The 12853-nt window shown below is 38.3% G+C and overlaps 1 protein-coding gene across 1 annotated transcript in view; it reads left to right on the top strand.

Moving 5' to 3' along the window:
- Positions 1-12853, top strand: part of CHIC1 (cysteine rich hydrophobic domain 1) — a 122522-nt gene that overhangs the window by 96283 nt on the left and 13386 nt on the right. Inside the window, exon 3 of the mRNA XM_036305758.1 lies at positions 8677-8832. Coding sequence (XP_036161651.1) covers positions 8677-8832 — 156 coding nt within the window. The remainder of the gene's footprint in view (positions 1-8676; positions 8833-12853) is intronic.

The following is a 12853-nucleotide window of genomic DNA, read 5'->3' as shown; positions in this document are numbered from 1 at the left end:
CCTCTTTTTTTAAGTCAAAATGCAGATTTGTTTATTGTTTGAAACTTTAGTAAGTTATTTTTAATATATTTATTTTATGACTTTAAAAAAATCTGATGGTTGAGATGAAAAATGGCAGCAAAGTAGGAGGATGCTGCACAGACATGCTCCCAGGAGCAAGCTGGAATTACAACTGAAATACAGAAAGGCTTCATGAATAATCAATGGAAAACTCACAGGAGAGAACCTGATACCCAAGGACCAAAGGTGGAGACCTCATAGAGACTGGTAGGAGGGGCAGAGGCGAAAAAGTACTGGCCAGGTACCCACAGAAGTCCCGGAAAGATATCTAAGCTGTGGGAGGTGCCACTGAGAACTCTGGGATCTAATCCCGAAGCTGGGCTCCCCAGCAGAGAGCACATAACATCTAGCTGTGAAAAGCAGTGAGGTGCTGTCTACCAGGGAGTGGCAGCTGAAAGTTTGGGCACTCTCTTAAAGGGCCAACACACAAAAATTCCCTGTGGAGCCACCCACCTTGTGCTCTGGCAGAGGGAGTGTAAAGTGGACTGGAGCTGTGAGAGCAGAACCCAGGACTGAAGACTCAGGGGATAAAGCTAAGATAAACACCCCAAGTTTTCTGGGCTGAGTCATGCCCTCACACAGCAGAGAACATTTTTCCCACACAGACATTTGCCTTGCCTGGGGGGAAGACAGTTGACACACCCTATTGGAAAACACCTTTCCCTGAGGCCACTTAAGAGATTAAAAGTAGCAATTAGCCTCCAGGCAGAAGCAACTGCCCCACCCTGTTGAAAAAAACTTTTGCCACACCTGAGGACGATTGCCTGGGGGCAATTCAAGTCAAAATCCTAGTAGTCTGTAGACCAGGGGTTCTCAACCTGTGGGTTGCGACCCCTTTGGGGGTTGAATGACCCTTTCACAGGGATCACCTAAGACCATCAGAAAACACATATATAATTACATATTGTTTTTGTGATTAATCGCTGTGTTTTAATTATGTTCCATTTGTAACAATGAAAATACATCCTGCATATCAGATATTTACATTACGATTCATAACAGTAGCAAAATTACAGTTATGAAGTAGCAACGAAAATAATTTTATGGTTGGGGGTCACCACAACATGAGGAACTGTATTAAAGGGTCATGGCATTAGCAAGGTTGAGAACCACTGTTGTAGACAGAGGCAGTCTCTGGAGGTTTTGAGTCTTTGCCTGATCCAATTAGTCAGAAACAGCCTTTAACACTGTCCTGCACTAGAGATTGAGAGGTGTAGAGGATCTACCTAATACATAGTCACAAACCCAAACAGACAACAAAAATGAGGAGACAAACAACCCCCAAATGAAAGAACTAGCCAATTCTCCAGAAGAAGAAATAAATGAAGCAGAGATAAGAAATTTATCTGAAACAGAGTTCAAAGTAATAATGTTAAAAATGCTGAACAATATGAGAAAAGATATAGTAACTATGAAAAAAGAACAGTCTGAGATAAAGAATGACAACACAAATAAAGAACACATTGGAAGGAATACACAGCAGATTAGGAGAAGCTGAGGATCAAATCAGTGAATTAGAAGACAGAGTTGAAAATATCACACAATTAGAGAACCAAAAAGAAAAATAAAATTAAAAAACAGGAGGACAGCTTAAGGGAGCTGTGGAACAATGTGAAACGTAACAATATTAGAATACAAGGTGTGCCTGAAGAGGCAGAAAGGGAGAAAGGAGTAGAGAAGGTGTTGAAGAAATAATGGTAGAAAACTTTCCTAACCTGGTAAAGGAAAACGTCACACCAGTTCAGGAGGCACAGAGAACCCCAAACAAGAAGAACAAAAGAGACCCACCCCCAGACACATCAAAATTAAAATGCCAAACATTAAAGACAAAGAGAGAATCTTAAAGGCAGCAAGAGAAAAGAAAACTGTTACCTACAACGGAGTTCCCATAAGGCTGACACCTGATTTCTCATCAGAAACTCTACAGGCCAGAAGGGAATGGCATGAAGTACTCAAGGTAATGGAAAGGAAGGATCTGAGACCAAGATTACTATATCTAGCAAGGCTATCATTCAAAATAGACAGTCAAATAAAGAGCTTCCCAGACAAAATAAAAAAAAAGGCTAAAGGAGTTCATCACCACCAGGCCAGCATTACAAAAAATGCTAAAGGGATTGCTGTAAGGGATTGCTAAGAAGAAGAAACAGAGAGAGAAACTTAGCCATACAGAATTAAAGTGGCTATAAATAAGTACCTCTCAATAATAACACTAAATGTAAATGGATTAAATGCTCCAATCAAACAGTGTAGGGTAGCTGAATGGATACAAAAACATGACCCAACTATATGCTGTCTACAAGAGGCCCACCTCAGAACAAAAGACACACAAAGGATGAAAGTGAAGGGATAGAAAAAAATATTCTATGCAAATGGAAAAGAAAATAAAGTTGGAGTAGCAATATTCATATCCAACAAAATACACTTTAAATGCATCATGCTAAGCAAAACAACCCAGTCGGAGAAAGATAAGTATCATATGATCTCACTCATTTGTGGAATATAATGAACAATATAAACTGATGAACAAAAATACAGCAAGAGAGGAAAAATATTCTAGAGTATAATAGAAGTAATCCTTTTATTTGCAGATTTTTAATATTTTTATATCACAACTTTTGTGATATCACACTGTGTTAGTACAGTTTGGGTAATATTATACCTAAAATCCTTTTATTCTTGAAATATTAATGTTTATTGCATGTAATATTATTATATGTAAGATTTTTTTTTTCTAGAATAATTGGTGTTTATTGCATGTAACATTATATTTAAAATTGTTTTTCTTGAGGTATTAATGTTTATTGCATGTAACATTATTATATTTAAAATAGTTTTTCTTGAAATAAAAAAAAAAAATCTGATGGTAGCCAGAATAGAGTAGGATGAAGAGGTGGGTGCAAAGGTGAAGGGAAAGGTAATCGATAATGTGATAACTTTGCATGGTAACAGATGGTTACTAGACTTAATGTGGTTGGTGATCACATTGTAAAATATATGAATGTCGAATCGCTATGTTGTACACCTGAAACAAATATAATATTGTATGCCAACTATACTTAAAATTTTAAATATCCTAATACTCATTTTTAGTAACATGAGAATTCTAGTTTTTAATTTGCCCATGGTAAAAGAGTATAAATTTAAACTAGCATGTGTTAAAAGTGGAAAGTATTGGTGAAGAAGGAAAATTGCCACATTTTAGAAATGGTTTTATTAATTCATTTCCAGAAGCATGTACTGAAAGACAAATTTTATATACCTTAAATTAAATTTTACTTTTTTAAAAATATATTTTATTGATTTCAGAGAGAAATGGAGAGAGATAAAAAAAAAAAAAATCCATGATGAGAGAGAATCATCAATCAACTGCCTCCTTCATGCCCCACATAGAGGATCAAGCCTGAAAACTGGGCATGTGCCATGACGGGGAATTGAACTGTGACCTCCTGGTTCATAGGTCAATGCTCAACCACTGAGCCACACAAGCTGACCGGGCTAAAATTTTACTTTTTAAATAAAAATTTAAATTATAATTATAAGCCCTTAAATTTTAAATGGAAATGAGGCAGGATAGTAAGAAGTTAGAAAAGAAACCACATGGACACGTGGGGGGCTGCGGGCCCGCGGGAGGGAACCCCGGTCGCACCGCCGCTGTCGCTGCCGCCGGGGGTGCGACCCTGCGCCAGTCCGCAGTAGCCTCACCCCGGGCGCCGAGCGCGCACATGGCGACTCAGGCGCACTCCCTCAGCTACGCGGGCTGCAACTTCTTGCGCCAGCGTCTGGTTCTGTCGACTCTGAGCGGGCGCACGGTCAAAATCCGAAAGATCCGGGCCAGAGACGACAACCCGGGCCTCCGAGGTAAATGGGGACTGGTAGCGCGGAGGGTGCGTGCGGGGGGGTCCCGGGGAGACCGCGCTGATGTTCTGGGGGCCGGCGCGCGGGGAGCCTCAGGGTCCCGCGGGCGCTTTGGGGAGGGCGGGTCGCCCCCAGTCACGAACGCACCCGAGGCGGTGGGGAGGCGGGGTCGGGCCCGAGGGGTGAGCTCGGAGGGGTGAGCTCCGCCGTGCGCCGCGCTCCGCATCTCCAGGGTGCTGGTTGTAAACAGGTACACGTTTTCCAGCATTACGTGTTGCAGCAAATCCCAGTGTTCGCTCCCTCGCTTGTCTTCAGTCCCTCTTGCTCTCTCCATACACGTCTCAAAGGAGAAAAACAGTTTGTTGGACCGAAATGTGGTGACTGGGCAGATGTCAAGATGGAGGGGGATTTGGAGAGAAGAGTACCACCGGTTGGTTCCATGCTCTGTCCCAAAACGGGTCTCAGTGGCAGCTGCCCCCTTGGACAGCGGCTGTCCCTGTCGCCATGATTTCTCGCCTGCCCTCACACCTTCCCCTGCCCGTGGATTAAAGAATCTCTGAAAATGCAAAAAAAAAAAAAAAGAAGAAGTTAGAAAAATTATTTGGCAAGCAGAATGGGGAAACTGAGACAACTGATTCAAGCTGGCCTCGTCCAGCACCCTGACTCACCTGCCTCCTTCTCCCTTGCACATCCACTCCCTTAAGCATTAAGCCCTCAGGACAATGAGGTCCTGATCAGCATCAAATAATCTTAGGAAAAAAGCATCTGGTCTGTTGACCACAGAGACAGGGTTATGGTCATACTAGAGATAACATCTAGGTATCAGTTGTGTTTCAACTCCAGGCCCAGCAAAACAGCAAAAACAGATGAAGCAATGACATGGCTGACATCAGGACTAGATGCAATAACTAATGACTCCCTGCCATGGTGCCAACCAATCAGTAGGTACCATAGCCCTGAAAGAACATACCTGGAAAGCTGGTGGATATTCTATTGAGATCCTCCCCTGAGACCTCCCCTAAAATTCCCACCTTTAGAAAACAGATAAAAACCCTTAAGACAGGACCCAGTGCATGTTCTCTCTCTAAAACACTCCTTCACTTTCTTCAGGGGTGTATCTTTCCTTTATTTCTCCTGAACTGTAAGTGTCCCCATGAGACTTAAAACCAGGGGAGCAGCAGGCAGTGGCAGCTTATCCCTGGCTAATCACCTGAACCTGTCTCCAAGGGCCCTCTTTTGCCTCTGTAACTTGTTTTCTGAGTCCATGTATCCCAGCTGACTCACTTCTTCTACCTCTGTGACTTTTTTTCTAAAAGAACAAGACAATTCTCTGAGCAGCCCCACTTGAATCTTCTCCCGATTGTACTTTCACTTTGTATACTAAACTAGAGGCCTGGTGCACTAAATTTATGCATGGGGGGTCCCTCAGCCTGGCCTGCACCCTCTCCAATCCGGGACCCCTCAGGGGATGTCTGACTGCATGGGATCAGGCCTAAACCAGCAGTCGGACATCCCTCTCACAATCCAGGATCACTGGCTCCTATCCACTCACCTGCCTGCCTGCCTGATCGCCCCCTAACTGGTCCCCTGCCAGCCTGGTCTTGCCTGATCTCACCCCTAACTGCTTGCTCCCACACACAGGCCCCTACTGCTTGCTCCCCCGAGCCAGCCTGATCATTCCTAATCTCGCCCCTAACTGCTTGCTCCCAGTACCCCTAACTGCTTGCTCCCCTGTTGGCCTGATCACCCCTAACCACCTCTGCCTCGGCCCCCACCACCGTGCCTAACCACCTCTGCCTCAGTCCCCACCACCGTGGCTTTGTGAGGGAGGAAGTCAGACGTCCAGAAGATGTCTAGTCATCCAGTCTAATTAGCATATCACTTTTTTATTAGTATAGATAAACTCTCTTGTGCTAGAATTTTTGGCTCTGAATTCTTTCTTTGCCAAACTCAAAAACCAAGAGCCAACATTGCCAATAACATAATGATTTAATAATTGTACGATTTACATTTTATATCAAAATTCATCACTATAAAACAATGTGTTCATATTTCTGGATGCACAGTTTTAGAGAACAGATAGTAATATTATGTTACAGATTAGAGATAAATATATCAATATATTTTTTGTTATTTAACTTCTATTTGGTTTCTCAGGCATTCACTAGGGAAAAAAAGAAGTTGAATATCACTGTTTGAAGGGGAGTTATGGGGGAAAAAAAGAGGAACAAATGTAATAATCTGAACAATAAAGATTTAATTAATAAAATAAATATCACTATTTGAGAGGTAAATCTTAGGATAGCAACTTGGTACCTTGTTTTTAAAAAGAACATCTTTTAGGAACATCTTGCTTCCTGGCATGCCATAAGTTTGGTTCAAATAAATGTAAATTCTTATAAAAATTGCTTTAAAACAAAATAAAAAGGATATCTTTTTTGCTCTGAAGAATTTAAGTACTGACGAACATTGAATCTGACTTCAAAATGTAGCAGATTATCCTTTTGTTTATAATTAAATGTGTTGCAAAGCTGTTTGGGTGAAACTTCATGCAAAATCTCCAAATCTAGCCATAGATATGATTCACTGTCTTCCTTTTTCAAAGCATTACAATCAGAAGGTTCTTTCTAATGTATAATTTCCATTTCCTGTGAGGTTATAAAACAGGACTATTATTCTCATTTTATATATCAGGGAAACTAAAACTCAGAAAAATTAAATGGATTTGCCTAGGATTTGTTATAGCCAATAAGTTACTAGAATTCAGATCTTGATTTATTGTCTAATGTGTTTAGCCTGCTAGTGTTTATATTTTCAGTTATAATTTATGGTTATCTCAGTTTATTTTCATACTTACCTTGAAAATTTAGTCACTTAATTGTAATTCTTTTTACTCATTGCCAACCATCTAAATGGAGAACAAAATTAGTTTACTTTCCCCATGTTAATACAGTTTTGAGCCTCACAATTTCACAACTGTTGTTAGTTAATATATTTGGAAGAAAAATGACATGAATGGTTCTAATAAAACTAATATAATTACTTAATGTTTTAATCATGAGGTGCTGAGTTCTGTGATCATGTATCTTTCTAACATCTGCTAATAGGTATATATTTTTAGTGTTGATTAAAAGACAAAAATGTAATTCATTGATTCCTCTAGTTTAATTTTTACTTAGAAGAATTGTAAAGGTTCATATTTTGATAACAGACATGCTAATTGGGGTTTTATTTTACAGCAGCTTCTTTTTCCTCACATTTTCATAAGTGTTACTTGCATAGCCAGGTGCTAGATTTTTCCCCCATAGATATTAGCCTGCCAGCTTTCTAAATCAAAGGGAATAATTTTGTGATTCAGAAATATGATTTCACTGAAATCAAACCATATTTAGTATACTTTGAATTGTATAACCCCAAGCAAAATTTTCAATATAAATCTAATTATGCCTCTCATGCCTTTGAACTGATTTTGTTATGGTTTACAGAGAAACACAAGCAGCCACTTCCAAGAATGGAGGTAGTGATTACAAATATTAAATTTGTATAATGACTTTCCAACTTTCAAAATTTACAGCAATCATGAGTCCATTTTATGCTGAATACTAAGACCAGTTCTTGAGTGTATTCACCTCATAGTCTTTTGTAAATGTAGCTTTTACTTACAAATAATGGAAATAATGGCAAGTGTTAAAATTCTGTTGCAAATTTGCCAGGGAGGAAAGGTTTGACAGTTGTCTTTTTTTAAAATACATTTTTGTTGATTTCAGAGAGGAAGGAAGAGGGAGAAAGGGATAGAAACATTAATGATGAGAGAGAATCATAGATTGGCTGCCTCCTGCGCACCCCACACTGGGGATCGAGCCTGCAAGCTGGGCATGTGCTCCGACCGGGAATCAAACCATGACCTCCTGGTTCATAGGTTGACACTCAACCACTGAGCCACGTCAGCTGGGGGACAGTTGTCTTTTTTAAAAGTAATCCAAGCCTGGCCAGTGTGGCTCAGTGGTTTGGTGTTGACCCCTGCACCAAGAGGTTGCTGGCTCAATCTCCAGTAAGGGGGCATGCAACAGGCAGTTGATCGAGGTTTCTATCTCTCCCTCCCTTCCTCTTTCTCTAAAAATCAATACAAATATTTTAATAAATAAAAATAAAAGTAATCCAGGAATATTGCCAAAGTCTAATTTTAATTTCATTTCCTCTGGTAGTATATAGGTTCATATTATACTTCTAATCTTATTCAACTTCTGGTCAGAGTGACTGGAAACTATAAATAATATTGCCTTAATATTGAGAATATTTGGTAAGATGACTGCTTGATGGTTATTCTTTACCACCAATTTTATTGTTGTCATTTTTTTGTTGGTAATATGAGAAGGTTGTTTTTAAACATCAGGATGAATTCTGTAAACATGAAATTACATATTTTTTCTTTCTAATGTCATCTAGGAATATGTAATATGTATTTATTGGGGAAAGTAAGGAGAGGGAGAGAGAAACATCAATGATAAGAGAGAATCATTGATCGGCTGGCTCCTGTACACCCCACACCGGGGATTGAGCCCGCAACCCAAGCATATGCCTTGACCGGGAATGAATATGACCTCCTGGTTCAAAGGTTGACATTCAACCACTGAGCCATGCCACAAGGGAGGAAATATATTTCCTTAAAGTACTTGTAATAAGACAAACATTTTCTTTAGGTTTAGAGATAAATAGTGGAAAGTTGCCCACAAACTGTTAAAGATTATGCTCTTGTTGTAGGTGGCCCCAGAAGAATTTAAGACCAGCATTGGCCGTGTGAATGGGTGTTTGAAAAAGGCTCTCCCAGTCAATGTGAAATGGCTGCTGTGTGGTTGTCTCTGCTGTTGTTGTACTCTGGGTTGCAGCCTATGGCCTGTTATTTGTCTCAACAAAAGAGTGAGTAACCATTTTATTTTATAATAATGCTAAGAACTAATATTTTTAAACACTATGTGCCACATATGTTGCATGGTTTATTTAATTCTCATAACAATGCCATCCTCATTCCAGAGATAAACTCAGGGACAGAGAGATTAAATCATTTGCCCAGCCTTTATCAATACTTTAGCACTTAATATGAATTCCATCATTTGAAATAAGTTCAATGTTAATGGAGTACTTAAGTAAATATCAATGTAACTAGGCTACTTATTCTTTTTACAAGACTCAAAGCTGTGATTTAAAGTGTATGCAACCTACATCTATATGGGAGAGATTCTTCTGATTTGAAGAAAGGCAGAAGTGAGAACAAACTACAAAGTTTGTGGGGGGCAAGAATCCTGCTTAGTTTGAAACAGGTTGAAACAGCATTCTAACATGGCATTACTAGTTATATCACAAATTTAAGTCTACTATCTTAATATCATCTTCTTTAACATTTTATTATAGTCTTTGAATGCTTTCTCCACCCCCAGCCCTACCAACCTCCTCCTGCCACAGTAGGAAGATATCTTTAAACTTTTTAATTTATGCCAGTGAGGAAAATTAATTCATTTTACCTAAATTTCTTTTTCCTGTACCACATTGATGATTTTATTTAAACTTTTAAATAATATGTAACCTGCTGAACCACATCCAAAAATCACAGAATCTTGCGAGAATATAATTAGTGGTGCAGTTGTTTCATAAAAGGCCAACAAATTCTGAAGAAGAAATTGTCTATTCCTTTCCATCTTTCTCCTGCCCTCCTTAATGTCTTATTTATTTATTTATTTATTTATTTATTTATTTATTTATTTATTTATTTTTAATGCTTACCTGAGGATGTTTTTCCCATTGATTTTTAGGGAAATTGGGAGGGAGGGTGAGAGGGAGGGAGAGAGAGAGAGAAACATTGATGTGAGACAGAGACACACATCGACTGGTTGCCTCCCACACACGTCCTGACTGGGCAGAGGATCCAACCTGCAACCTAGGTATTTGCCCTTGACTGGGAATCAAACTGGAGACCTTTTTGTGTGTGGGCCAATGTTCTAACTAGTGAACAACACCAGCCAGGGCCTTAAAGTCTGCTTTTAAAAAAATAATAAAATACTGCCATCCCTATGACTTTTTTAATGGAAACATTAAATATTTTATTGATTCTCTTGGTAATTATCAGTAGGTCAGAGCTTTATTTTTTTAATATATTTTTATTGATTTCAGAGAGGAAGGGAAAGGGAGAGAGAGATAGAAACATCAATGATGAGAGAGAATCATTGATCAGCTGCCTCCTGCGCGCCCCACACTGGGGATCGAGCCCGCAATCCAGGCATTTGCCCTGACGGGGAATTGAACCATGACCTCCTGGTTCATAGGTCATTGCTCAACCACTGAGCCATGCTAGCTGAGCTAGAGCTTTACTTTAAATAGAGCTTTGTTTATTGTCAAAGCATGTACAGTATTTTCAAATGGCTTTCTATAAGTTAAAAAATGACAGCATACATTTATTTCCCAAATTGTCATATCTTCTAAAAGTTACAAATCAATAGCTCCTATCTATCCCCATTATTTTTAAAGCTTCAATGTGCATTTATTATATTTGTATTTTTCATCACACAAATATATTCAATTTCAATTACTTAAGAACAGATTTTTTTTGTTTAAATATTATCCACTATCTTTTTTTCTAGTGAACTGTTGACTCTTTGACTGTATATTTATTTACACCTTTACCACAGAACCTGAAATAAAGAGAAGCAATTTCTTTAATTATGTGATTTTACTATGAGCACTTCTGATAATTATTTGATGGAAAATGAGATTGATATTGATGCTGTGATTTCTCCCTATTCCACATTACTTTGGTTCATAAAGAATTCACAATTTCAAAAAAAAAAGTTTATATTTGCAAACTGTCATCCTGTGGACCAAATTTAGCCAACTCTATTTTTTTAAACATTTGAATCAGTTGCCTTGCCAGCATTTAAAAATTGGAATATTTAAAATAAAATTTGAGACATCAAAGACAAACTATCTTGTAAAATCTAAAGATCTGACGGCATTGGAACCACATGACTGTATTTCAACAATTGACCCTAGATGAGTGGCAGCTGCTCCATTTTTTTTTTCATTTTTTAAAAAATATATTTTTATTGATTTCAGAGTGGAAGGGAGAGGGAGAGAGAAACAGAAACATCATTTGATTGGTTGCCTCCTGCACACCCCACAATGGGAATTCAGCCCAAAACCTGCCCTGACTGGGAATCGAACCGAAACATGAGCTCTTGGTTCATAGGTCAAAGCTCAACCACTGAGCCATGCCGGTCGGGAAACTGCTCCCTTTAAATAGGACATGTGATCTCTGGTTTACCACAGAACTATCCAGCATTTACATTATCTGCCTTACTCTGTATACCTTATCATTATAGTGCTTGACTTTGTATACTAGACAATAAAACATTTAGCACATGCTGATAACCTTTTGCAAGAGACGCTGTCTGTTCTGGAGCCTCAGTTTCCAGAGGGATATAAAATCAGGATAATATTACTTACTTTTAAGATCGTTATGATGATAAAGAGATTTAAGGTGCCTTACTGCTTTTTCATCCACATGGAGAAATACAAAATAAAATACAACAATTTAAGAATCTTTATGCCTTCACTGTTGCTTCCTTATCTGTAAACTAAGTTGTAAAGACTACCGATATTCAACCAGTGTGCCACAAGAATTTTTAAAACATGCAAATACCTATGTAGTCAGGGGCACTGACCTCTTTGCCCTTAGATTGTCAAAAAAATAAATAAATAACAACAGTTAACACAACAATAGCCGTCCAATGTGAGTGAATCAGAATTTTAGCTATTTTTTTTATCAGATCAGCAAAAATAAATATTTTTTGGTGTGCTACAGAATTTTAGTAATTAGTTTATGTGTACCATGAGATGAAAAGGAAGAGGGTTGAAAATTACTGGTACAGACTATAATAGTTTAATTGGAAGATGATTAGTATTTGTATAGCCCAAATTCTTTAATTTCTCAAGTGTGGAAACTGAGATCCAGAGTGGTGAAGTGACTTTCCAAGTGTCACACAGTAAATAGCACAACCAGGAAAATATTCCCTTTTTCTTGCTTTGCTTTGTTTTTGCCTCTTATAATTCTGTATTCTCTTGACAACATCATGTTTCTTAGATCAAATTTCCTATTCCTAAAACAAACATTAGGATAAGTGGTATAATAAACAGTCAACACACTTAGTTTTAATTCTTTACTGGGGGTGGGCAAACTTTTTCTTATGAGACCAAATAGTTTTTTTTAAAAAAAAAGCTAAATAGTAAATACTTTTAGGCTTTGAGGGCCAGAGGTCTCTGTTGGAACTAGTCAACCGTGCTATTTTAGTGTGAAAGCAGCACTTAACAATATGTAAATAAGTGAGCATGGCTATGTTCCAGTAAAACTTTAGTTACAAAAACAGGCAGCAAGCAGATAGTGGACTATAGTTTGCCATCCTGCTCTAGCCATCTCCCACCCCCTTTTCCCCCACAAGAATAGTCAGTCCATTCCCTTTCTATGTCCTTTATTCTATTATAATCACCAGTTCATTCTGTTCATCAGATTATTTATTCACTTGATTCTTAGATTCACTTGTTGATAGATGCATATTTGTTGTTCATAATTTGTATCTTTACCTTTTTCTTCCTCTTCCTCTTCTTAAAGGATACCTTTCAGCATTTCATATAATCCTGGTTTGGTGGTGATGAACTCCTTTAGCTTTTCCTTGTCTGAAGTTGTAACATTTTATTAATCAATGTTTTGGCATGAAAAATATCTATGTTAACACCTTCAGCAAGTTTGACATATGAAGTTTTAAAGCTTGCTGTCAATACAACAAAATAACATACATATCAAATCGCATATATATCAACATATGTGTAACTCCATCTAGTGAAAAAAAAATCTGCATTATTAACCAGTACACCTGGTAGTTTGCTATCCAGA

Source organism: Myotis myotis, unplaced genomic scaffold (assembly GCF_014108235.1).
Source record: "Myotis myotis isolate mMyoMyo1 unplaced genomic scaffold, mMyoMyo1.p scaffold_m19_p_4, whole genome shotgun sequence".
Classification (NCBI taxonomy): Eukaryota; Metazoa; Chordata; class Mammalia; order Chiroptera; family Vespertilionidae; genus Myotis; species Myotis myotis.
Note: the sequence above shows the minus strand (reverse complement) of the source record. Positions and strands in the feature narration are given on the sequence as shown.